Genomic DNA, 27,332 nt, shown 5'->3' with positions numbered 1-27,332 from the left:
GGAACAGAGGGTCACAAGAATTTAATTAGCTTCAAAGTCAGCCTCAGGCCACTGCAAACGTTGCGTCTGGAACACTCCGGTCTGTTTACCGTCCGTGAACTCGAGGAAACATCCGGAAAAGGCATAAAGACAAGACAAAACTACATCCTCTATCTATACCATCTGTAGCCGTACTGCCTTGATCAGTCCCCAACTTACATAGGACACAAAACAAAACTACATATGAGAGCAGACAATACATAGCCAGCAAGCCATGTTAGAAAGAAACACTAAATGCTGTGTTTGTAGGAATAATGGACATACTGTAGGCTGTAATGGATCGACCCGGCTAACCTGAAGTATAGAACTACCACTGGCTGTGTTTTATCTACGCCACGGGAAAAGACAATAATGTCAATAGAAAAGATTAAAAAATATACGTTCCAACAACCAGTGTGCAATGTGCATGTGTGAAAAACATACTGTAGGAGTGAGACAAAAGCTTCTAAGAGCATTGGTAATCATGACTAAAGAAGCCAAAATAAAGGATGTAGTGAAAGAGCGGGGAAACAGTTGCAAAACAAGCACGAGAGGAATGGAAGATGCCAGACAGCATTTGAAAAGCGTGGGCCTGGGAGACACAAACAGCCAGCAGTCAGCAGACATTTCTGCAGCACATCGACCCCATCCAGCAGTCAGCAGACATTTCTGCAGCACATCGACCCCATCCAGCAGTCAGCAGACATTTCTGCAGCACATCGACCCCATCCAGCAGTCAGCAGACATTTCTCCAGCACATCGACCCCATCCAGCAGTCAGCAGACATTTCTGCAGCACGACCCCATCCAGCAGTCAGCAGACATTTCTGCAGCACATCGACCCCATCCAGCAGTCAGCAGACATTTCTGCAGCACATCGACCCCATCCAGCAGTCAGCAGACATTTCTGCGGCACATCGACCCCATCCAGCAGTCAGCAGACATTTCTGCAGCACATCGACCCCATCCAGCAGTCAGCAGACATTTCTGCAGCACATCGACCCCATCCAGCAGTCAGCAGACATTTCTGCAGCACATCGACCCCATCCAGCAGTCAGCAGACATTTCTGCAGCACATCGACCCCATCCAGCAGTCAGCAGACATTTCTGCGGCACATCGACCCCATCCAGCAGTCAGCAGACATTTCTGCAGCACATCGACCCCATCCAGCAGTCAGCAGACATTTCTGCAGCACATCGACCCCGTCCAGCAGTCAGCAGACATTTCTGCAGCACATCGACCCCATCCAGCAGTCAGCAGACATTTCTGCAGCACATCGACCCCATCCAGCAGTCAGCAGACATTTCTGCAGCACATCGACTTCTTCCTGGGGTTGTCCGCGCCCGGCTCGGCTTCGCTCCATCACGGGCCTGATGCAGACGGAGTGCTTCTCATGCCGCACACACTAGCCGTTCCTGACAAGCGCCCGTGGCCAAAACAAAGCCACTTTCGGCAGGAAAAAATAATTGCAATCTGAGTCATAACAAAGTGTGAAGATAAAAGGAACGCAGGCACACAAAACAAGCTCGGCTTTCTGATCAATCCTGAAATGAACTGAGCTTTCAGAGCATTTTTATTGGAACTCGTTAACTTCCTTATTGCATTTGTAATGAATTATAGCATTGTATAGTATGTTTCAATGCTCCCTACAGTGTGTGTGTGTGTGTGTGTGTGTGTGTGTGTGTCTCCATGACTGAGTTCAGACAGAAAATCCTTGGGGACATGACTTGGAGGAGCAGTCGTCCAAAAATAAGACAACACACACTCGCCCACCATGTGACCATCAGATGACTTCAAATCACATTATTCATTCGGCCAGACGGACGTTATTTGCACCAATCCCAACTCTACACGGCATTGGACGTCATGACCGAAAATCCCTCATGACAACACTGGCACGTCAGCTCGCTCCAAATCCCCGCTTCCGAGCCCCTTACCAACAGCTGGGCTCCTGTCACAGTTATGTAATTCTTCACTGTGTGAAACTCCCAGCATTCCTGACTGAGACAACCCCCCACCCCTTCCCCACAATCCAACACAGGGCAGCAGTGCACAGCAGTTAGTGGAGTGCAACATTAAGTAGGAATGGGGGGGGGGGGGTGGTAGGGGGTGGGAATGGGGGGGTGGGGGGATAAACACGCTCCTGAGGAGAAGACTCTAATGACACTCCGGGGGATCAGCAGACACGACAAACAAATCATTACACTAACCGTCTGAGAGGACGCCAGTCAGAGACTCAGCCTTTTCCTGCCCCCTCGCTGTGCATAATAAACAAGGCAAGCTATGATGGCAAGTCCTGTCAGGCCACAGATGTGACTGGGGAGGGATAACAACACAGCATTCTGTTCATCACTATATATGCATTAAAAACAACTGCAGAAAGGGATATACTGTGAATCACATGTAGTGAGACTCCTGTAGTAAGCAGCAGTAGTGAGAGTCCTGTAGTAAGCAGCAGTAGTGAGAGTCCTGTAGTAAGCAGCAGTAGTGGGAGTCCTGTAGTAAGAGTCCTGTAGTAAGCAGCAGTAGTGCCCTGGAAATGAGGGGGGCATATGTCAGCAGAAGTGGCCGTGATCACATGAGCTTTCAGAAGTGGGTTTCCTGCACTGAGCAGAAGTCATTAGAAGGCCATTTACACGGCCGTGCGCTGGCAAGCCGGTCCACTGGGATGGACGTGGGCCAAGCCCAAAACAATGATGTCATGCCCCTCCCTAGAGTGGCAACGCTAAGATGATGATGCATCTCATCACAAAGAGCAGACATATCAAATCTCATGCTGCTCACGCAACAATACACACCTACTGTACGAAGATGAGGGTTAAGCGTTAAGAAATTATTGAAAAATAATCACAAACCAACACAGAATTGTGGTTATAGAACACTCCAACAGCATGCTAAATCAGTTATCTTAATTTGTAAATAATGAACATGTACTGAAGCTGTTTACATCCTTCCCATAGGACACGTGCTGAGAATTAAAATTAATTCCTTTTAATTAGCAATTAAAAACCACGGCCAGAACTGATGTCATTTTGTGGTGCAACACTTATCAATAGATGTGACATTTTCCAACTGAATTAGTCTAATTGCTTCCCAGTTGTGGCTTTGTGCAGCCTCCCCACTAATATCCATTCACACCACACAACTCTCCATTTTTCCAAAGGCCACGCAGCCTGGGCAGGCACGTATCGATCCACCTCTGCACTAATATGTGCAGTGACATCAATTCCAGAGAAGTCCTCCTTTCTGTACACGCTCACGTCTGTTTTGTTTGATAGCGTCCAGAGACCTAATGAATGGCGACTTTCGACGGTGATCAATTAAGTGTGGCGACACCCCATTAGAAGGCTGACATCAATTCTGTCCACTATGAAGTGTATCATAGCAACCACAGCCCCAGGGGGTGGGGCAGAGAGGGTGGAGCCTCTGAATCCCTGCCCCACCCCCCCACCCCCCAAAGCCTCACATGTGACTCCCATTCGCTCTCATTGTATATTACAGCATCCATCAAACACCAATGACACAGCGGTGCTGTTGTGGCTGAAACAAGCTCTGGCTTCCTAGAAATCATTTCCCTTCTCAACACCATCATCTGTTATCATTAGCTTGCTGATCAAACAGCCCGAGATATATATATTCGTCTGTCTGTCTGATAACCGTAATGCGTTCCGAATCTGGTCAAAATACGCTGCTCATCTCCGTCTCATTAAAAGGCCCCGCGGTCGGATGAGAAAAGAGGAAGGGGGAAGGGGGGTGGGGGGTGGTCAGATGAGGTGAGGGTGTTCGGATCAATCACTCGTGCAATTATTGTGTGTTCTTCAAACAAGGCAGCACTGACCCCAAGATGACCTCCATTAGAACGTGCATTGTTACCGCAGGGCAGGCTTCACATCACAGTACAGTGGCAATACGGTGATCCCACATGAAAGACACATGGAGTGAGGGGTGGGGGGGGGAGGGGGGTGATGGAGGAGACCAGTCTCAGCTACTGAAACATTTCCAAGCCACGTCATCACTGCCCTTGTATGTACTGTAGGGTCTGTGATGTAAATTTGGCTCAATACACATACATCTGTAATTTCACAACACTGCATTCCTGACCTTCGCAATTTGGGCTAGGGTTGCACAATTAATCGATTATTGAAATCACAATTTGAACTAATGCAATTAAGGCTGCAATTTTTTGGTTAGCTAATCTCGTCACAGCTAGCATTTCTATATTTGTGTCATCTTCCTGGTGTGACAGACAGTGAAGCTCACCTAACATGAGTGCAGTGTTTCTCATGCGCTGGTCATGTCCACCAATCAGAGGTGGCCCAACTTAAAAAGATATATTTGGAATATTGAACTCAAGCTTGACTTACAAAAATAACATCGCAAATCAAATCAAATCAAATCAAATCAAATCGCAATATCAGTCAGAAAAACCACAATGTGACACTTTCCCCACATCACACAGTCCTAATCCGGACCTTTCCATCACAGTCCATATGAAGCATCTAATCACCTCCAGCTCACACTCACACACACACACACACACACACGCACACACGTGCACACACACACACGTGCACACACACACACACACGTGCACACACACACACACGTGCACACACACACACACACACACGTGCACACACACACACACACACACACACACCCTGGATCCTATCCTGAGCTAGCTCCCTCCCTCTCCTCCTCAGTATGACAGGATTTGTCTACGGTCACTGCAGGTGAGAGTTTGGATGAAATCCTATTGACTAGAGGGAACAGTAGAACAGTATAAGTAAGTATAAGTATATATACTCTTTTGATCCCGTGAGGGAAATTTGTTCTCTGCATTTATCCCAATCCGTGAATTAGTGAAACACACTCAGCACACTGTGAGGTGAAGCACACACTAATCCTGGCGCAGTGAGCTGCCTGCAACACCAGCGGCGCTCAGGGAGCAGTGAGGGGTTAGGTGCCTTGCTCAAGGGCACTTCAGCCGTGCCTACTGGTCGGGGTTCGAACCGGCAACCCTCCGGTTATAAGTCCGAAGCGCTAACCAGTAGACTACAGCCTTGGAGAGCAAGAGGCCAGGGCAACAGTTAGAGAAAAGGAGACAAAGAGATGGACAGAGTGGAGAAGGAGGATGAAGGAGGGAGAAGGAGGGAGAAGGATGAAGGAGTACTAACTGTGTTAAGTACACTGTACACTGAACACTGAGAATGGTCGAGGAGAAGCCCTGACCCCAAACCAGGCCAAGAGAAGTCTCTGGAAGTAACCAAATCTTCAGGCTTTTCACATATAGCCTACATACAAGGAAGGGAACACGCTGACTGAAACGACAGAAGACAGATTGATACGAGAAATACAGCACACACAAAGTCATCTAAATCAATTATTGTATTCTTGAAGCCAAGGACCGATACAAAGAAAAAACACCCATGTAGCGTCACACTTCATCTAACCCTAACATCTCACGTAACATCCACACCTTTGCAGTTATTTGAAGTACAACGCTCCCACAGTCTTTAACTTTAACAGTGAACACTGCTTACCTGAAGGCGACGCCACGCTCAATAAGACACAAAGCACACAGAAGTAACCTTCACTAGGAAAACTAATGGAAATTCAAGAGTGCGCCTATTTACTGTAATCACGTCTTTGCATATAGTGTTGACAAAATGAGGTGATCTGTCGACTAGCAGCGAGGTACACTAGGTCTTCAGCCTTGGCAACCTCTGAAGCCTGTCAGCTCTGTCAACGTGACAACTCTGCTGCAATCTTGGGAATGTGAGCTGCACCATCAACATCTCTTGAGTGTTTAGACAACAAAAGTGGATCAAATTTTCTCGAGTCGGCCAACGTGCAAAGTCAACCAGTTTGTGAACTGAAGTGCATGAACAGAAGTTTACGTAATATTCCTATGCAGGTATGAAACACGGGAGACTTCATGAGAGAATAAAATTAAGTTTGAAACCGCCGCACACACAGAACCTTACTTGATATCTGTACAGTGCACTTAAACAACACCAACACATGTGCCTGATTACAGGTAATATAAGGAGTGTTTTATTCCAACTTAAAAAATACGTTTATTTGAATGGTTTGGGAGTTGTACAAAGAGTGTACTTCGGCCGAGAGAGAAGACAAGCACAAAAAAAGAGTTAAGAAAATGAGAGAGAGAACAGAGAGATGTGGATAAAAGAGTTAAGAAAATGAGAGAGAGAACAGAGAGATGTGGATGAAAGAGTTAAGAAAATGAGAGAGAGAACAGAGAGATGTGGATGAAAGAGTTAAGAAAATGAGAGAGAGAACAGAGAGATGTGGATGAAAGAGTTAAGAAAATGAGAGAGAGAACAGAGAGATGTGGATGTTTGAAAGAGGCCAGCAGACTGAAACTGGCTGCATTTGCGGATCATGACATCAGACCACCCACATTCCATCGGAGCAGGTTCATCCACATGTGTGGCATTCCCCTCTCTCTCCCGCTCTTTTCCCCCTCTCTTCCTCTCCCCTCTCTCTCTTTCTCTCTCTCTCTCTCCCCAACTCTGAGCCAGTCCCACCACATCAAAGCGCAGAAACAACCCTTCTTCCTTCTGTTGACTGCCCTTACTGCAGGCCACTCTACAATTCACTTTCCAGCTTGTGTAGGTTTACGTTTGAGAGAACAAGAAAACAGGCCTGAATACTTTTATGTAAAAAGGCTTTTATGTCTGGATAAACAACGGGTATATATTTCTAATGACTTGAAATATGAAACATATGCCTCCCTCTTTCAACAAGGGATGAATCTGGGCTGTAATGGACATGTTTTTTCAACCAAGCTGAAAGGCCCCTTGGGAGGGGGTAAGTATACGTCAAAAAATGGAGCACATGAAAATGTGTGTGTGTGTGGGGGGGGCATAGGAGGGTATTGTGAATGCTGCAACGTCAGCAGAAAGGCCACTCGCTGGTGAGAGAATTATGCACAGGCAGGAAGTGTGTTGTGTACACAGACACAGGTAGTGTGTCAGCACATGTGTCTTTGCGTCCCACACTGCTTCCTCACTCACACTCACACACTCACACACTCACACACTCACACACACACACACACACACACACACACACACACACACACACACACACACACACACACACACACACACACACACACACACACACACACACACACACACACACACACACACACACACAGCAAGGGAAGAACTCCCAACTCTAGCTTGGACAATTTTGGTTCATGTTGAAAAGAAAATGCACAGCAGCACCAAATTTCCAAAAAAGCCCCAAAAGCCTCCCACTGCTGTTATCTGCCCTGGCACTTCTAGCCAACGAAGCACAATTGAGTACGCTGTTGAGGCAGAGTGGGATGTCTAGACGATAAAAAAAAAATGTCTGAAGGTCTGAACAGACTGTGCTGCACCTCTAGCGACCCGACACAACCCTGGTCTCTAACGGCCCTCCTCGTGAGAGCACGCCGAGATCGAGAGCTGCCCTTCACATTAGCCAAGGCAGAGATTTCATTACCTCCTGTGACTAAGATTAAATGAGACTCTTTAGTGTGGTGCAAGAGAGCCATAAAATCATGGGGAGAGACAGAGAGAGAGAGAAAAGGAGAGAGATTAAGAAAGGGAAAGAGAGAGAGAGAGGGAAAGAGAGAGAAAGAAAAGGAGAGAGATTAAGAAAGGGAAAGAGAGAGAGAGAGGGAAAGAGAGAGAAAGGGAAAGAGAGAGAGAGAGAGAGGGAAAGAGACGTGGTTGGAGGGCACAGATGAGCCCCGAGGTCTTTCTGAGGGGGCTGGCGGCAGTCCCGGCACCTCCGCTTCACCACACCTCCCTCACATGTCACCGACGACTCGACCAGCTTGTTGACCACGACATTGTGAATCCTGAAATGTTTCTCTCATGTCATCAGTAGACATCTCTGCTGTTTAGACTACTCTGCTGAACAATGAAAGGCAAACATTAAGTACAGGGCGAAAGGGGGGGGGGCTGGCTGTCACATCAGGCAACGTGAGGGGAGTGGAACAGAGGAGAGCTGAACTGGGCTGAGGTTGGGCAGGTTGTGGAATCCAGAGCATATGGTTTTCATTAAGGCCCCTGGATCTCCGTTATCCTGCTCCTCATTAGCCTGCTCCTCACTAGCCTGCTCCCCGTCAGCCTGCTCCCCGTTAGCCTGCTCCCCGTTAGCCTGCTCCTCACTAGCCTGCTCCTCACTAGCCTGCTCCTCACTAGCCTGCTCCCCGTTAGCCTGCTCCTCACTAGCCTGCTCCTCACTAGCCTGCTCCTCACTAGCCTGCTCCTCGTCAGCCTACTCCCCGTTAGCCTGCTCCCCGTTAGCCTGCTCCTCACTAGCCTGCTCCCCGTCAGCCTGCTCCCCGTCAGCCTGCTCCCCGTCAGCCTGCTCCCCGTTAGCCTGCTCCTTACTAGCCTGCTCCTCACTAGCCTGCTCCCCGTCAGCCTGCTCCCCGTTAGCCTGCTCCTTACTAGCCTACTCCTCGTTAGCCTGCTCCCCATTAGCCTGCTCCTCACTAGCCTGCTCCCCGTTAGCCTGCTCCTCACTAGCCTGCTCCCCGTTAGCCTGCTCCTCACTAGCCTGCTCCCCGTCAGCCTGCTCCTCACTAGCCTGCTCCCCGTTAGCCTGCTCCCCGTTAGCCTGCTCCTCATTAGCCTGCTCCCCGGTAGCCTGCTCCTCACTAGCCTGCTCCCCGTTAGCCTGCTCCCCGTTAGCCTGCTCCCCGTTAGCCTGCTCCTCACTAGCCTGCTCCTCACTAGCCTGCTCCTCACTAGCCTACTCCTCACTAGCCTGCTCCTCGTTAGCCTGCTCCTCGTTAGCCTGCTCCTCACTAGCCTGCTCCTCACTAGCCTGCTCCTCGTTAGCCTGCTCCTCGTTAGCCTGCTCCTCACTAGCCTGCTCCTCACTAGCCTGCTCCTCGTCAGCCTGCTCCCCGTTAGCCTGCTCCCCGTTAGCCTGCTCCCCGTTAGCCTGCTCCCCGTTAGCCTGCTCCTCACTAGCCTGCTCCCCGTTAGCCTGCTCCCCGTCAGCCTGCTCCCCGTCAGCCTGCTCCCCGTTAGCCTGCTCCCCGTTAGCCTGCTCCTCACTAGCCTGCTCCTCACTAGCCTGCTCCTCGTTAGCCTGCTCCTCACTAGCCTGCTGCTGCTGCGGCGCGTTAGGACGTCAGGTGCCAGTTACAGTAATGAACCCGTCAAGGTCTCCACTGAGGCCCATTTCCATTCAAGCTAAGCTCGGGGAGGGGTGGGGGGTGGGAGAGAGGGAGAAAGAAATGAAAGGATAGAGAGCGAGGGGAGTCCCTCTGTGGGTTGACGGGACATGCTTTTTCTCTCTGTCAAACTCATCCCAGACAGACGCTAAACATACGTTGCCTGCCGCGCCAACCGCTAATACGCTCTGGAACGGCGCAGTTTGTTTTTTTGCGGTCTGCTCCGCTTGTAGCACCCATACTGGTGTCTAATTCCTCCACTTCACTCGGAGTTTGGATCACGATGACAACCTCACTAGATTCACGATTCAGGAAAACGCTTCCAAATGGAAACAAGGCAACGCCAACGCATTTTGAACCAACAATTTATTGGAAACAAATGAAATAACTCAAAAAAGTTTTGTTCCAGTCATAAGTTGGAATCCCCCCCTCCCCCCCGAGGGGTTTCTGTCCTCAACTGCAGCTACCGTCCCCGCTGCAGGGGGCACACCCATCTGGCAACGCTGCGGTGGTGCAGTGGTGTGGCCGCCACTTCTGTCTAATTAGCTGTTTAGAAGCCATCTTCTAGAGGCGAACAACAGAGCCTTTCCCAATAATCCACCCGTCCTGATTTCTCTCTGCAGCTAGTCCTGCTTTGAGCTACTAAGAGTCTGAGATACTGAAGGCACTGGTGCACTGTGACTGGAGGTGGTGCAGATGACATTTTTATGATGCATGGGAATGAATGTGACACTAAATCATAAAGTTAGACAGTCTGGAGCTCTTCTTCACAGTCCATACATGACCAAATGTATACTTTAGGAGCATTCTAATTTCAAATATGAGCATCCTAGGACAAAACTATTGAATCCCCCCATTCTGATGTATGACTACACCGCTGGAATTCTACACACACACACACCCTACATACACCACACACACACCCTACATACAGTACACCACACACACACACCCTACACACTAATCGGTTGGGATGAAAACTAGCACTAAAACATTTGGCCATGTTCTAACACAAGACACATGAACTGAAATGTAAAACATTGCCAGACTGCCAGGAAGCGTATATACACTCAGTCCATATTTGAGGTGCAGATACACGGACCCTAACAAGTTCCAGACTAGAGGGAGCGGCCAGGCAGCAGGGCCAGCACACAAAGGGGCTTTGTTTAGAGTGACGGACAGAGAGGAGAGGAGAGGCTCTGACCTGAGTGGGTAGGTGCGGCACTGACCCCAGCGCTCCAAACGTCTCGGGGAGAGGGGGAGGGGCAGAGGGTGCAGGGGAGGGCAATAGAAGCAGGAAGCAGGAGGCGTGAGAGGTGGGGGGGGGCAGTGGGAAAGGAGCAGTTCTGCACACCGTGTGACTGGGGCCTCCGGTAGACGCTTCAGATCCGGCGCATCAGTCACGCAGAGCAGCACAGACACACGGCTTGCTGCACGAGGCCGCACACCCAGGGGCACAGAACACAATCTGTACGCCGCCGCTGCACAACGGAACCGGGGGAGACTGCTGGTGTCCATTACGGTGAGCAGTAACACACCCTCGCGTCAGGGGACAGTCCCGGCATGTAGAGAGAGAGAGAGAGAGAGAGAGAGAGAGAGAGAGAGAGAGAGAGAGAGAGAAAACAAACCTAATCACAGGCCACCAGGACACGCCATGCACGGAGGCAAACTAGAGCGGCTGATTTGCGGTCAGCGCCGGTCCCTCACCACCACGTCGACAACATGAAATATGGCTCTAATAACGGCCGCCTTCTGCTCGAGGCCCCCAAGCCGCTTAATGAAGCGTCGCGCCTCCAGTGAGGCCTACCTTTATATTCGGCTGCGTCTCCCGCACACAGATAAGCAACCCTATGGAGCACAGGGGCAATAAGGCCGGGTAAGTGTGCCGGGTAAGTGTGGTTCACTGGGTTAGAGCTGCGCTTGCAGAGATTGCCCCAGGGGTGCGGAGGGCAGTTACGGACAGAGCCTGGCCAGGAGTCACCCGGTGGACGGGTGTGTGTGTGGGGGGTGGGGTGGGTTCTGGAAAGTTCTGTTCCATATCAGAGCCAGCTCAGGAGAGGAGAGGAGAGGAGAGGAGAGGAGAGGAGAGGAGAGGAGAGGAGAGGAGAGGAGAGGAGAGGAGAGGAGAGGAGAGGAGAGGAGAGGAGAGGAGAGGAGAGGAGAGGAGAGGAGAGGAGAGGAGAGGAGAGGAGAGGAGAGGAGAGGAGAGGGGAGGGGAGGGGAGGAGAGGGGGGGAGGGGAGGCAGACGCACAGCAGAGCTTCCAGGGGGACATGCTGATATAAACTCTGCCCTGGATCCTATCCTGAGCTAGCTCTCACACACACACACACACTATGAGACACACACACACACACACACACTATGAGACACACACACACACTATTAGACACACACACACACTATTAGACACACACACACACACACACACACTATGAGACACACACACACACACACATACGCACACTATTAGACACACACAGATGGGGCTGATACTGGAGCGCTGCTGTGCCGGCCGGCTCAGGCTGGCTGCGGCGTGTGACTCACAGCTCAGCTCTGCTCCGTTCTGCTCCCTCCACGACCAGTGACCAGCGCAGCGTCCAGCTCAGCAGAGGGAGGCCGCATGTGTGAGCGCTGATAGTGACCAGCGTCCAGCTCAGCACAGCATAGAGAGGCTGCATGTGTGAGCGCTGATAGTGACCAGCGTCCAGCTCAGCACAGCATAGAGAGGCTGCATGTGTGAGCTCTGATAGTGACCAGCGTCCAGCTCAGCACAGCATAGAGAGGCTGCATGTGTGAGCGCTGATAGTGACCAGCGTCCAGCGCAGCAGAGGGAGGCCGCATGTGTGAGCGCTGATAGTGACCAGTGTCCAGCTCAGCAGAGGGAGGCCGCATGTGTGAGCGCTGATAGTGACCAGCGTCCAGCGCAGCTCAGCAGAGGGAAGCCACATGTGTGAGCGCTGATAGTGACCAGCGTCCAGCTCAGCACAGCATAGAGAGGCTGCATGTGTGACGCTTCGGTCATGCTCCAGATAGAGAGAGAGCTGAGAGCGTCAACATCTCAGATCACCCTGTTCACACACACACACACACACACACACACACACACACACACACACACACACACACACACACACACACACACACACACACACACACACACACACACACACACACACACACACACACACACACACACACACACACACACACACACACACACACACACACACACACACACACACACACACACACACACACACACACCCTGCAGTTTACCCAGCGTCTTAGTGTGGGTCAAACAGTAAAACATAGGGTCTAAGGCCTTTATGTGGGTACAAAGCAAGTTGCACAGACACCCAACACACTGGTCACGGTTATTCAAGCCTTAGAAATCTACATGGTGTTTGATGGTCTGATGTGGAGTAGTTTGCCTACAAAATACATACTTCAGAAAAGTAAAGATTTCAAATAGATAAACAGCAGTCAGGGACAGAAAGACGATACTTCTCAAAAGGAAAATGCTAATCACTCTGTTGTTTTGTCAGGACCACCCCTACACCCAGCTTCCGTTCCAGACGCCCAGCTGTTTGATTGTGGAAGATGGGGGAGAACGATTCCATCCCGCTCAGCACACGGGCTGTGACGGCGCGCGCTCTCTTCACGGTTCAGAGAGCTGTCAGCAGAGGAGCTGAGAGAGGAGGGAGGGAAGGAGGGAGGGAGGGAGAGATGGAGGGAGGGAGCGATTCACCCCACTCCTCCAGAAGATGCTCTGCAGAAAGTTGACAGCCGGAGAACATGTCGGCCGTCTCGGTCCAGTCTCTCCTCTGATACCCCCCTCCCACACCGCCACACACACACACACACACACACTCCGCCACTCTTCTTGCAAGCTGTGAATGGAGGGCCACGTCAGGTATTACTGAAGAAATGAGACTTGAGCAACTGCGGTCTTCCTTGTGTCAAGTCTAGCGAAACACATACAACTCAAAGACTTGCTATAGAGTACACTCGGACTTATGAGGTCGAAGTGCTATAATATGGGGCAGGAACGTCAATCAGGAAAGAAAACAGTTTTGGTCCAAGGGCACAGCCAGACACTTAGCTGATTATAACCATGTAACCATAAATGCCTTAGAATTGTTATCATGAATGCAAGTTTGGCTAGTTAAAGTCCCTCATGACGTGATGAAATTTGTACAAAAGACCTCATTATGCAATATTTCAGCAGTCAATGGATTGTTTCCTTGAAATGCCTTTTCTGTTAGAAAGAGCCATTTCCCTGTGGGGAAGATGAAGCTTTTATACCTAACATTTCCTTCCACCTTCAGTTTAAGCTGTGCATGTAGCAGGCCAGTAAACAACATGAGTATCTGTTTCCTAGTTCCTACCGGTGAACTCCCAAAACAATTGAATTCCCCATTATGTGCCATTTGTAATACCACATAAAAGGAAAATGACACATGCTGGAGTGAATGTTAAAACAAAGTAGTTAAAGGTCAAAGGTTAAAGATGTTTTTGCCTACAGGACACTGCTGAGTATAGGCTTATCTTAAACTCTCCTCAAATGTATCCTTCCTTATTATGCATTATGCAAACATTCTCAGGGCGTTCACCAGGATGGAAGACTTCCCTGGCTTTGCTGAGAGACGCTGCAAACATGCTTTTGATGGCCAGGGAACTGCAAAAGTACGAGTCCACATGGCCAACATCAATCAGGAAACGTGAGGGTCTTTCACTTCCCTAACAGGTCATGGCACACTAGATCACTTCATCAAAGCCTCCCCTGTCCTCGCCAAGATCAGTGGCTTTTGAGCGGTGTTAACTGACCAAGACGGGAGCAGAACATCGCATCAGGTACTGTAGAGGAAGCAAATCTCTTCACAGATAATTAAACAAATGTGACCAGCCTACACAGACTAAAAAAAAAAAGCTCTCCTCCTTTTGAAATATAAAGACGGTGAAGTTTCAACACATTCACCAGCTGACTTTGAGTAGGTCGTGAACCTACTTACTCCACCACACACTACTGTTCCCACCGAAAAAAAAGGGCGAGAGAGAGAAAAAAAAATCCTACATTAGCATTCAAATCTCCTGAACCTGGCACGCTCGATAGATTAATGAAAGCTAGCTTTAATATTTCAGAGGTTTAAAAAAGATGTTTGACCCTCTTATCAGAGAGACCTATATTAGAGGCCTGCCGTGTGTAGGTCAGGCCAAACTGGAAATACAAGTGCAATTACAATCATACCTAACACACCGCCTAGGGGGGAGAAAAAATCCTATTTGCATGGAATGCAACAGGAACATGCTTTTAGATGGAGGGAAAAACAGACCTGAATAAATAGACTTCACCTCCTATCAAGCACGGTGAATAACGTCAGGAGAGAACATTCGGTCCTAGGGCAACTCAGTGGGACGGGGGTGGAGAACAACAAATAAGGCCATCTAAACGTCCCAAACAAATAAATGTCCTAAACAGCACCATAATACCTGCTGCAGATGGACGCGTGGAATGTGAAAAACACCACAAACTAAACTAAATTATCTTGTGGAGAAAATAAGCATCATGAGACGCGTTCTCATCCATGCCTGCCCCGCCGCAGTGTTTACAAGCGGCTGCCATCGCTGCTGCCCCAATCATCCCGGAGTGTGTATCCGTGGAGGCTTGACAGATGTCAGGACCGATTCATCTGTCCATCCGTCAGAGGGGGTGACACAGATGCCAGGGTTAGGCCCTGGTGCCGGGGCTGTACAAACACCTGACTTCGATCAACCTGAGTAGGCTGTTTACATATGCTGCAGGGTGGAGGGAGGAAGGGGGAGTCAGGCCAGTTGGGGGGGGGGGGGGGGGTAGATAGCCTCCACTGTGGTCCGTGTCTGGCTTGAATGGACAGAGTGAGCGCAATAATGTAGAAAATGTGTAATCAGAAAACACACACACACACGCGCACACGCGCACACACGCACACACGCACACACTTCCTAGAAACTGGTTCCTTGTCCATATCTCACCCCTCCACCCCAGTGTGTGTGTGCGTGTACGTGCGCGCATGTGTATTGTGTATGTGTGCATGCGCGTGTGTGTATGTGAATACATTCCTTCTGCACCTGTAAACTGCAACGGCAGTTTCGCCCTAACCGGTTTGAGTCGGCCCTGGAAACAGGTGCGTCAACACACATCCACCACCACCCATCACGTGGCCGCAGAAATATCTGGACTTTACTACGCACGCTGACGCCAAAGCTGGACAGCGCTGTTGGCAAGCCACTAGTTCCATTTAAACTATCAGCTTATGGGATGAGCCTGTGAATATGGCTAAAGGAAGAAGAGAAGGCCTGCTGAAATCATAAGCTCTGGACATGAGACACGACTGAACCACAAAGCCAAGTAAAAGCGCCAGAGATTAGGCATAGTCCTTGAGTCGGTGCTTCTCTAACAATAACCCCACGCTGGCGATAAGCTATCGGTCTTACAGGAACAAGACAAGGAGACAAGCGAAAGAAAACTAGTGATCAGGAACAGGACACACACAAGGGCAGACAGAGAGAGATAAAGGAAAGGAGAGGAGCGTCAGGCTAATGGACGAGATTCCAGTCATTCCAGTTACGTGGCAGAGGACAAGAGAACTCCCCAAATACCACACGTCCTCCTCCCTGATGATCACATTAACTCAACAAAGCTCAAAAGGCAGAGTGCAATGCAATGCTCAGACTATAACGACTCCATCCGATTACACATAAGTTCTCGCTCATTTTGATGAGTCATGTGAAGTAGCATTCTGCTTTGACTGGTCAGAATGCCCGAGACTGCCCAACTGACGTTGATGAGTATCGTTTTGCATTCTGGACTTTGGGTCAAGTTCAACTTGATTCAAACCTCCCATGCCTCTACCATACCATTCTGCTGCCTCATCGTAGGAAACAATGGAGGCTCTATCGTAAAACCTCCAATTATCACCCATTTCGTTCGAAAATTCTAAAACAAAAATGTTTTTTAATACTTCAAAATAACATTTGATAAATTAACCTTACATTTTTCAGTAGCCATAGGTGTGTAGATTTGAACAAAATCTAGTTTGGTTCTTACCGGGGCTTTTACTGCCTGAAATATCCGATTTTGTTTACCGTGCTCGGAGGTTAGTGCTGGCCTGGTGGGTCGTCTATTTCCACCCTTTCAACAGCACATGAACGGTTAGATTGAAAATTCTCGTTGCTACTTCAAAATTCCACCAACTACTTCATGCAGTTATGTACACGCAGCATCATAACACTATTTGAACCACTTAAAGTGACTATTTTGACATTTTCGGTACAAAGACAATTTATATACCCTTTCCGGATGGGATCTTACATTTTTGCCGGAATCAGTCATCCTGGTTGTTATGGGAATGAATATTAAGTTGCACGTACACGCAAGAGGATGGAAACACAGGACTGGTGGTAATAGGGGGCGTTCCGATACCTCTTTTAGCACTACAATAAGACACCTGAGTCAGTGGGTTGCTTTCTTCAGACAGGAATCTTGGGAACAGATCCAAACAAAACAAAATAAATCCAAACAAAAACAGCCATCATGAGTTTTGAGTCCCCCGCTTTTCAATACATGTTTTATTTGTGGTCATTTATTAAAAAAAAATCTGCTTTCTGCTTGACCTTTTCCACAGCACACAAGCCACAAGGCATTCGACTAACTTGTTTTTATACATGTTTCTCTTTTCGTTGAAGTTGCGAGGTGACTTCATTTTCTAAAGGTCTTACAGTGGAAAAAAAGCAAAGGCAGAAATGTCAAAATAAAAATGCATAGAGCTACCCATACCACTTTAAGAAGAGGAAAGGTGAATTTGACAAGAGCAGCAGAACGTCCCAGAGATCGGAGACGTAGGATATGAGACTGCACGTGCGCGCAGGGAAATGCCTCCTCGGGCCTGCTGCCCAACTACCACAGCATCTGTTCTTTAGCACCGGCCAGTGCACCGACCTGCGCCAAAGACCAGAGTCAGCACGCACCAGCAAAACAAAGTGCTTTGGACGGACATTCCCTCGCCAGCTCTGGCTCACCCTCAGTCTCTCTGTAACAACACTGACCAGAAGCAACAGTCAGTGCAACAATATCCCCACATCCTCAACAGTACCCAACAATATCCCCACATCCCCAACATTTTACAGTGTTTCCCATACATTGATTTATTTGTGGCGGCCCACCAAAATACCTCAACATTGACCACCACACAATGATTTTCCAGGTTGTACTAAATTGTGCTTAAATCTGGTTATCATCATAACCACGCTGTGCTAATTTGTTAAAAACTGTTGTATTCAAGTTAATTCTGCAAAACAACCACCACAAATGGAATTCAATTCTGTGGGAAACACTGAGTTTACTTTTTAAAAAACACTTCAGAGGGTTTTTTCCTTCCGCTTCCTCTGATCCCTTATCTGTTGTCCTCATGAGAGCCATGAGGGACTGATAGCCTCCCAGGGGTCACAAGCCACTTACCGGAGGAATTCTTTGCATACTTGAGAAGCTATTCACTATTTATTAAACAGATGAGGTAATACATCACTCGTATATAAAATGTCCCCTTTTCCATGGACCTACTAAACGAGAGAGGGGAGGAGAGGGGAGGGGAGGAGAGGGGAGAGGAGGAGAGGGGAGGGGAGAGGAGAGGAGGAGAAGGGAGATTAGGGGAGAAGAGAGGAGGAGAGGAGAGGGGAGGGAAGAGGAGAGGAGAAGAGGGAAGAGGAGAAGAGAAGAAGAGAAGAAGGGAGAGGAGGGGAGAGGAGAGGAGGGGGACATTATCTGCCGCAGGAGCTGGTTCAAGTGAAACTCCCTGAAGAAATCAGTCTTCAGTGTCTCCACATTACATTCTCTCAAATGATTTGAGTTGAGGCGAGACTCTTTCATCTGTGGGAAGCACAGTCGAGTAAAGAAACAACACAGGAATCCACACGCCACACACTCTTGGCCTCCACCACGTCGGTCTTGGTAAGAGGAAGTTTTACAGTCTGCTGGGTGTGCATGGACTACCAAGCTGGTAGGGTCGGTTTCAAAGAAAACAATATTACATAGCTGAGCTCGAAAAATGTGGCTCGTATGTTTTACAAGAGCAAGGGAAAACATTTCAGAATTGATTTTGTTTTCCCCTGACAGTTTACCACCCAAGCTATGCCTCATCATACAGCTAGATTCCTGATGTGCATGTGAACTCCACGTTCCAGCGAGAATGCGTCTTAATACAAGCACATGGGTGGATCACATGAAGCCACAGAGACATAAATATACTCCCTAAAAGTCCAGACCACCTCTGCTCAGACACTGGCAGATGAGGAGGAGGCCTAGCCCTTCACAGTTTCTCCCCTGAGGTATTTAAGCAGACTCAACATGATCCATTATCTTCCATTATGCTGGTTTCTAAGCTATAAAATATGCCAGTGTTACAAAGACAAAAGAAGAAGGGGGGAGGGAAAAACATCTTTGACAAAATGGAAAAAAAGAAACCTGTCGAGGAAAAAAAAGGACACTTTTCCGTGCAGGCCAACTTCAGTCCTCCCCAGCATAAATAAACCATCTCAGCGCACTCCTGCATGAGGGTGGATTGGGAGCCAGGCTCGGACACCCTGCCAGCGCAGAGAGAGAGAGAGGGAGAGGGAGAGAGGGAGAGAGGGAGAGAGAGAGGGAGAGAGAGAGAGAGAGAGAGAGAGAGAGAGAGAGGGAGAGAGAGGGAGAGAGAGGGAGAGAGAAAGAGAGAGACATACATAGAGAAATAGAGAAAGAGAGAGAGGGAGAGAGAGAGAGATAGAAAAGGGGAGAGAGACAGACAGAAAGAGACAGAGAGGGAGAGAGAGACAGAGAGAAAGAGAGAGAGAGAGAGAGAGAGAGAGCGCAAAGCCTAGGAGTGGCACCATTCTTGAAAGTGATGGCAGAATTACAGACTCTGGGCCAACAGATCACCACTGACTCCACAAGATAATTTTAACCCGTGTGGAGCTCCAGACACCACATGAGAAAGGTTCAGAATAGCATCAATGGTTCGCACTCACTAGCCCCACCTTTCACACGACACACAAAGCACAGCCCATCTGTGGCTCCACAGACCAATTACCATGGGGTGAGATATGAACACCAAAACACTTGGAAAGAGAGAAACCAGAACCACGAAGCTTCTGGTCCGCAGGAGAATCAGACTAGTGTTGGTGCCAATGTCCCCACTTCTAAAGCCACGACCGCCCTTCGAGGCAAAGCAGAGAGACAGTGGTTGATCTGCCCAACATCTGGGCCTGTCCTACGCTGGGCACCCCAACGCTGCGCAGGAACAAACGCCCGGCTCGCTGCCACTCACACTGAAAACCTCCTCACTAATCGTTCCCAGAGAATGACCATGACGGCCCAAAACGCAACCAGACACGGCCAGCCATTCGGGAGAGCAACGGGGCTGGGAACACATTAAGAGGTGTTGATGACCACTGCAATTCTCTACACTCCAGCCCACTTTTCCAACCCACCCACTCACACACACACACACACACACCCACTCACACCGTGGGGAGGGTGGCAAGTCCGCTCACGTCCAGGTGTTCCACCGGGAGCCAGACGCTGCAACGCTGGCACGAGAGGAGATCGCTCAGCAGGCGGGTAAATAAGGAAAGGAGCCATCACTACTGTACCCATATGGAAGCGCTAACCTGCCCAGCGGAACAACAGAGGAATCTGCCCCCATGCTGTCAAAATAAGCTTAATTAAACCATTCACAAAACATCAACAGTTTCCTGATGCCGGCCACATGTTCTCAAGACCATTTTCGACATATTAAGTGTTTGGATGCATATTTGCAGCTTTGAAGCGTGTGGTTTTTTTTTATGTATTTTTTTTAATTCCATATGGTGCTGCTGGCAGCTGTTGTCAAAATGTCCAACATTAGAGGATTTCAAGTATTTTTGCATAAATAAACACAGAAGAAACACATTAGAAGCATATCATGTGCAGGCTTGTATATTTTATTTAAAGTAAAAAGCTGATTGAAAATGTACTTTTCTTTCAGTCTCTCGTTATTGAAAGAAAATCTAACGTCAAAGCTTGACACATTCCTTTGGCCTGCGTGGAGAGAGCAAGATAAAGAGCAGTTCAGCATAGCAGGGACAGCTTAAGCGCCTCTTATGCACCGAGACTCCCACATGTGTCTTTACAGAGGAGCCCAAATCGACTGTGGCGTCTGCCCTCGCTCTGGCGAAAAACAGACAGCTTTATCTACATCCTGGCTGTCAAGAGTAGCCTTCGCTGATGTCCCTGAGAGGTGTTTGTGTGTGTGTGTGTGTGTGTGTGGGGGGGGGGGGGGGGGTGAACCACAGGACCAAAGGGCTGGCTTTTGTGACTAACGACCTGCAGAAAGAAGCGTTGTGTTTTAATGAGATTTTTGTACTCAGGCCCTTGGGTCCTCTTGGCTAGACCGTAATTAAAAGGCAGACAACAGAAAAGATGGAATTTCTGAACACCTCCTGGGAATGTAAGGTTAAATGGAACAATAGCTTCACAACACCAAGAGCCACTATCTTTGAGGTCCATTTGGAATTATTCAGCTGATTTCATCTGCACTAAATGAAGATAGTGAATGAATATCAATACTCACACAGTTTTACAGTTATTCTTCACACATTCATAAATTCATGTGGACAACAATAACATATAGACAGACACAAACACTGAATGATGTACTTTTAGTCCGAATTAAACAGATGACAAACTACTATAACTACTTCTAAAACTAACTACTTCTAAAACAGGGGAAAATACAATGCAACCTCACTGCTGCAAAATCAATATCTATGAAAATAGTCAGACAGCAACTTCTGTTCAAAACAAGGTCAGTTTTCATAACCTGAGGGGCTCGATCTCTCCGATTTTATCATAATCTCTAGCCTCACATTCCCTCTCCCTGCATCTCTGCTCTGAGCTTGTTGGAGAAATTATGCATTTTCATCTCTCTAAATGAAAGCAGAGCTGACAAAAAGCATTTTGCGTCAGCATGCGTCATGCTTTGCCTGGCCTGATAGTCTCTCTCTGTATCTCTTCCTCTCTCTGGCTGTGTGTGTGTGTGTGTGTGTGTGTGAGGATAAACAACAATCCTGCACCCTTACATGAAGCCCTGCACTCAGCTCATGCCATGAATCTACACTGCAGTCCAACCCCCTGACAGCAGACCCCACCACATGTCAGAAGCACACATAGATAGATAGATAGATAGATAGATAGATAGAGATAGATACTTTATTGATCCCCAAAGGGAAAATTCAAGGTCTCAGTAGCATACAGACATGTCAGAAGCACACATATATAGATAGATAGATAGATAGATAGATACTTTATTGATCCCCAAAGGGAAAATTCAAGGTCTCAGTAGCATACAGACATGTCAGAAGCACACATATTGTGTGGTGTTTGCAATCAGCCTGAAGTAAAGTCAACTCACACAACTTAACAAAATAGCTTACAAAAACACAATGAACGGTCATCGCGACCCAGACAGTTTTGTTTTGTTTTTCCACTACCCTGCCCTACCCTTGACATGCCTCACGCTACCACATGAGAGTCATGTGACCCTTGTCCACCACCTGCTGACCTGACCTCAATTTTTCCAGAAAGTTAGTCACACCCCATCTTCAAAGACTCTGACAGAGAAGTGGGAACCAACCATTTCACATTCCTCACTTGCTCCACAAAACATAATAATGAGCAGAGGCAGTGACAGATGAGGAGGGTTGGAGGAAGCACAGGGGGGGGGGGGGGGGGGTTTATAGCACTAAGATTATGATAATACGACAACGTGATTGACAACACAGGAATTCCCAATGGTATTAGGACTAGATATTTTGTAATGTGATTCCTTTGCTTCTGGTTGTGGCTGAAGAGACTAGGCATTTGGAGTGGAGGGAGAACAAAATCTCTTGTCAGCCGCTGAGAGCCTCTAGACAGAGGGCATGGATTTTACTGGAAAAATAAGTGGCTATTTAGGGCCCGTCCACACGGAGACGCTTTTTGGGTTAAACGCAGAGGTTTTGCTTCGTCTTGGCCGAGCGTCCAAACAAATCCTGTAAACGCACTGGCCGAAACCGCACTTTTTTAAAACCTGGTCCCAGAGTGGAAAAATCTGAAACCGTAGCCCTTTTGAATTCGTTTGGACAGCGAAACCGCACATCCTACTTGCGTATCGATGATGTCATCGCCACACCTCAGCTGCCCTGGACTTGACACTTATAGTATTGCCTAACAATTTTTCATACATGACATTACCTACGATTACACTCCGTAAGATAAATATCACAACTGGTGCTGCACAGCGCCGATAGCTTATGACTTGGTGGACTGAACACTGTTTTTCCCAGGGTTTTTTAATGCATTCTAGCTACTGTCAGTGACGCGAGAGAACTTAAGTTATTAGGGAAGTGCGGTGTAAGTTTACATTAATTTGTGCGTAGTGCCGGTGTCATTCATTATGCATTCATTAGTCATTCACAATGCATTCATAGTGAAGTCAGATATGAGCATACAAAGACGCTTAGAATTCTAGAACTCATGTTAAGCCTATAGATGCGCACTAAATGCGAATGCGCGATTTGATGCAAGCAAAAGTATCGACTGTTACTAGCAATTATAAATGTGGTGACGAAAAAGCCTAGAACTTGGGTACGCCTAGCCTTTGCAAAAACTAATGTGAATCGCGGACTATCCTACAACCAAAGAAAGTAAAGGAGATTATTTTTACCTGCGTTAGCCAAATAAAGGACGGGACTGCACCCTTCATAAACCGTAAAAATTAAGTTTATTAGTTTTACAGTTGACTACAGTTCAGAGTTCACCATCAGTCCACACAAACAATTCTGGTTTCCTTGCACTAGCCAGTTTTGTCGTAGCCTACTCTGTCTGTTGTATGGCCTACACAGTGCGCAAGCTTTGGTCAATTTCTGTAACAAACAGTGCCACCTATAGGCCTGGGATATGAAGTAAGGTGTTGAGTCGCGTTGAGATGGATCCGTTTGGACGCAAATATTCTTGATAGGGTTCCAGGGAAGACGGAGGGAAAAAAGGTTGGTTTGGTACGTGTGGACTAGGCCTTATTCATGGCCGCCACAAAGCCTTTCTTCGGAGGCCCCACGAGCTGTTGACACAGTTCTCAGGGCCACAGAGTGATTTCCATAGTGGCAGGCAGAGCCGGGAAGCATCCTGCTGTTTGATCACCTCCCTGGTAACCTGAGCCTTTGTCAAGGAGTGGAAACAATCACCATAGAAACCACCACACGTGGCCTCATAGGTAAAGCAGAGCCACAGCGAAGATTAGGACAGAGGGACTCAGCTTGGGTGCACTGGCCTCAATGCATAAGTACTACAGGATCTGGACACCACGTATGGTGGGCAAGTTCCTTTCTCAGAGAAAAAAACAATTATATCATGCAAAATGTACAACATAACAAACATTCTGAAAAATCAATTGCTTCCAATTGATTGTGGGAAACAATTTGGATGTTTGAATGTTAACATACCATTTAGATTAAGGTGAATCATCATTAACTGCAGACACACATACACACACGTACACACACGTACACACACACACTTCACTAAATACAGTGCAATGAGAAAACCCCCTCTTTCTAGTAGGAGAATAGAGAAGCGAGGAATAATAGGCTTTCTTTTCATCTGACAGAGTGTGTAAATACAATCGTTAGTGTGACCAATTCCGTTGTAATCACACAACAAAAGGAAACACTTCAGTCAATCTGTACCAGCCATAATGACCAAAACAGGGCAATAAAAAAGCCTTCTCTCTTGAAGAGGCTATGCAAGCCAGGCGCCATCCTTTGTTAAGGGACAGCGAGATTTCAAAGGCCATTTACCATCACATAGCCGCCCTTTAAGGCCTGATCTAAATACACGTACACACTATTTCCCAGCCCAGACACCAAATGCCTCCACCCTGACCCCTGACCCTGCCCATTATACCTGTCTCACTTGTCTCCCGCCCCTCTATAAAGGATGGCTTAAACTGAGCCGAATGCAAACACAGGGACGCTATGCCATCCCCCTCTCTCAAAACTCCTAATCTTCTCTGATGATCCAAGTTGTCACAAATTCCTGCAATGAGGTGGCCTGGGTTAAAACAAAATCTTCGCAGGTTTTGGTCAGCCCCTGGTCAGCAGACGCCCAGAGTGAAATGCAAAACAGGAGTGTCCATGCAAAACATGGATTTGTTGTTGTTTTTTTCTTTTATTTGATGACAAACAGTACGATATGGCAGTGTTTGGACAGGACATGCAGAGAAGTCTTGAAGGAATAAATGGTGACTGAGAAGCACATCCCCACAGCAATCTGTGCTGCATTATCCTGCATGACCGTTTGGAGATTCCTTCCACTGCCAAGACTGGGGCGATGAAATCAAGTGGACAGCATGGCTAACTGGACTCCCACCAAGCTAGATATAAGCAACCACAGCCTTGTTCCCCTGTAGTTTATGTATGGGATGTATAGTAGAAGAAGCTTAGCACAGTGTCTCATTTCCCTCAGAAAGACACCTTCACATCTGTCATAGGAGTCTCCCCCTATTTCAGGGACACAGGCTTATTTACTAAAAGACAGGGAACGATGTGTTGTAGTCATCACAACATAGTTTCACCCTGACCTGACCCCCATTGCTTCCAACACTCAGCTTGACACCATCATCGCTTAGGCAAGCCTAATGACATCATAGATGGGTGAACGGTTTAATGGATAACAACCGGATCATACATTCCAAAAGGTGAGCCAGGGTTTTAACAACCCAACAGAGAGCGTGTGTTTAACTGTGCCCATGAACCTTACCAGACCTTCCTAGTAACACTGGAATTTCGATCTATTAACACCTGCCTTTCCAGTTCCTCAGGAAGACTGTGACAAAATATTCCATGGAATAATGACAAAGGTGCGTACATTTAACAAATTACACATAAAGCTTTTTTTTACTGAACATATTTTCTCAATTAAGACTAATTAGAGCCAAACTCCCAGACTATATGAATTATTAAATGCGAAACAGAATCTGTTCGGGTGAGAGCTGGACCAATCCTCCCCAGGAGAGAAGCTGGAAGCAGGCCCAACCACCTCCTGGGCCCGCTGCAGGGCTAATTGGCTGGTTTTATTCGGACTGTTTTTGGTCATTTATGAAGGCAAGCTCATGGGACTAAAGTAAGACGCCGAGTTTCCAGGACTGACGGGACAGTGTAACTGAAACCACATGAGGTAACCCCCGAGGATAGCCACCAGTGGACATTACAGACATAACAAAACAAGGTGTTTGACCACCACAGGAATGTCTTGATTGCTATACACACCAGAAAGCATAGGGTAAAGTCACAGCCAGCAAGCAGTGAGTGGGGGGAGAAGGAGAAACTGATTCAGCTTGGTAGTGAGTGACATACTTCTATGTCAGATGAACACAATGAAAACTTATTAGATGTTGAGAGTTTTGATTCTCACACCATTTGTATTACCTTTCCTCCTACTACAAATCATTCACATTCACAATACACTGTTGCCATGAGAATCTGGTATGGGAATGAACCAGTTGCTTTCCTCCCTTGCTAGTATATGTGATTGTTAATTCAAAGCAGTTGCCAATTTGTTTTTGGACACTGAATTTATGCCAAGAGTCTTAAACTTGGCCTGTAATTCATATGGCTACCCTGTCAACACTTCACTTGACTGCAAAGCTTTGTGTGGTGTCAGTAAATGAAATGAAGACTAAATATATGCCAGCCCTCTTTGCAGATTTGTTCGTCAGGGAGACTGTGTCAAGCTGCATGATCATGCTCACCGGAGCTGACCACATAGAATGTAGTCTGAATGTACAGTAGTGATTCTCACATGGAACCATGCAGCTGGAAAAAAAAATCCCAGTGAATAGACCTTAGCCTGGGAACTGTGCTTATGGCAATTCACAACTTGCAGTCAGTGTGGTTTCATAAGAAAAGCACATACTTATAAGCTGTATTGTAAAGATGATTATAGGGCATCAGATGATAGCTGCGCTCGTCTTACCTTGCCTGACTGTTTTCAATCTGATCGGTCCTTTACAATTCTTGATCACTGTCAGGATGTCATACAGGGGCAAGCCGGAGACGGGCAGTGTCTCAACTTCCAATATTAATTCCCCTTCGATTAATTTGCCATTCTTGTAAACCACAGCATTTTCGTTAACTTGTCCTATGTAGGCAAACTCTCCATTCTCCGCTCCACCGAGCAGCTCAGCATTCAGTTCACCGCGGACGTCTTTGTAGACGGCGCTTTCGTTTACTTTGGTGGTCCAGTGATTCTTCTTTTGGATCACTTTTGACATGGTGATTCAAATCAGCCAAGAAACAGGTGGCCTCACCAATAAATAACTAACACAGTGGATTGTCCGCTGTCTCATGAAATATTCCAATCAAACGCAACAAAGTTTATTTTTCTTAACTTGGAGCATGAATGCCGTTTTTCTTCTGGATAAAACTGGATTAAATCAAGCCATTATAGTCCACTTAAACCGAACTCCTTAATCAGCAGCTGTTCCTAATTCACATGTATTGTTTTTCCTCATCTTCTTATCATCTTTGCGGTAATCCCGCTTGATCGATCTCATCTGCGTCTGCTTTACTTTCATGAATGTCCTGAGTCCGTACTAATTTTTATCTTCGGTTCTTCCTTCGGAACAACTTTTCTTGCATTCTTTTTCCAACCCCGTGGCTTTCCTCTATGTACGGTGTGAGTTTGTTAGCGTCTTCCGCACAGATCACGGCTCCTTTAAGCAGGTACAATGCTGTCGTCTGTTTCGTTACATTTCATCCTATGCTGCGTGCTCCACCGATGGGCATGGACTGATAGTAAAATGAGCGCATGCGTTCTGCCCCCTCCCTCCGGAGCCCTAAAGGGATACCCTGACTACACCTAATGCAGGGTCCTAAAGCCTTTCAATGTTAATCCACCATAATGTTTACAAACCTAAGCCGGATTTTTTGTAACTTCTCTGAGCTCTTGATTAAATGTTATTCTCATGATATAGCAAAATAATGATTTAGAAAAGTGGTTGCACTTCTCGCTGCCC

At 47.6% G+C, this 27,332-nt stretch overlaps 1 protein-coding gene across 6 annotated transcripts in view; it reads right to left on the bottom strand.

Moving 5' to 3' along the window:
• magi1b (membrane associated guanylate kinase, WW and PDZ domain containing 1b) overlaps nucleotides 1-27,086 on the bottom strand; it is a 132,508-nt gene extending 105,422 nt beyond the window's left edge. For all 6 annotated transcript variants that reach the window (XM_076268852.1, XM_076268854.1, XM_076268853.1 and 3 more), the window contains exon 1: nucleotides 26,291-27,086. In XM_076268852.1, the coding sequence (XP_076124967.1) occupies nucleotides 26,291-26,588 (298 nt within the window). In that variant the 5' untranslated portion in view covers nucleotides 26,589-27,086. The remainder of the gene's footprint in view (nucleotides 1-26,290) is intronic.
• Between the last annotated feature and the right edge of the window lie 246 nt (nucleotides 27,087-27,332).

Source organism: Alosa pseudoharengus, unplaced genomic scaffold (genome assembly GCF_046254945.1).
Source record: "Alosa pseudoharengus isolate Yale_2024_CS ecotype anadromous, Long Island Sound unplaced genomic scaffold, YU_APseudo_1.1 YU_APseudo_1.1_scf_5, whole genome shotgun sequence".
Classification (NCBI taxonomy): Eukaryota; Metazoa; Chordata; class Actinopteri; order Clupeiformes; family Clupeidae; genus Alosa; species Alosa pseudoharengus.
The sequence above is the reverse complement of the archived record's forward strand: the minus strand, read 5'-3'. Positions and strand labels throughout refer to the sequence as shown.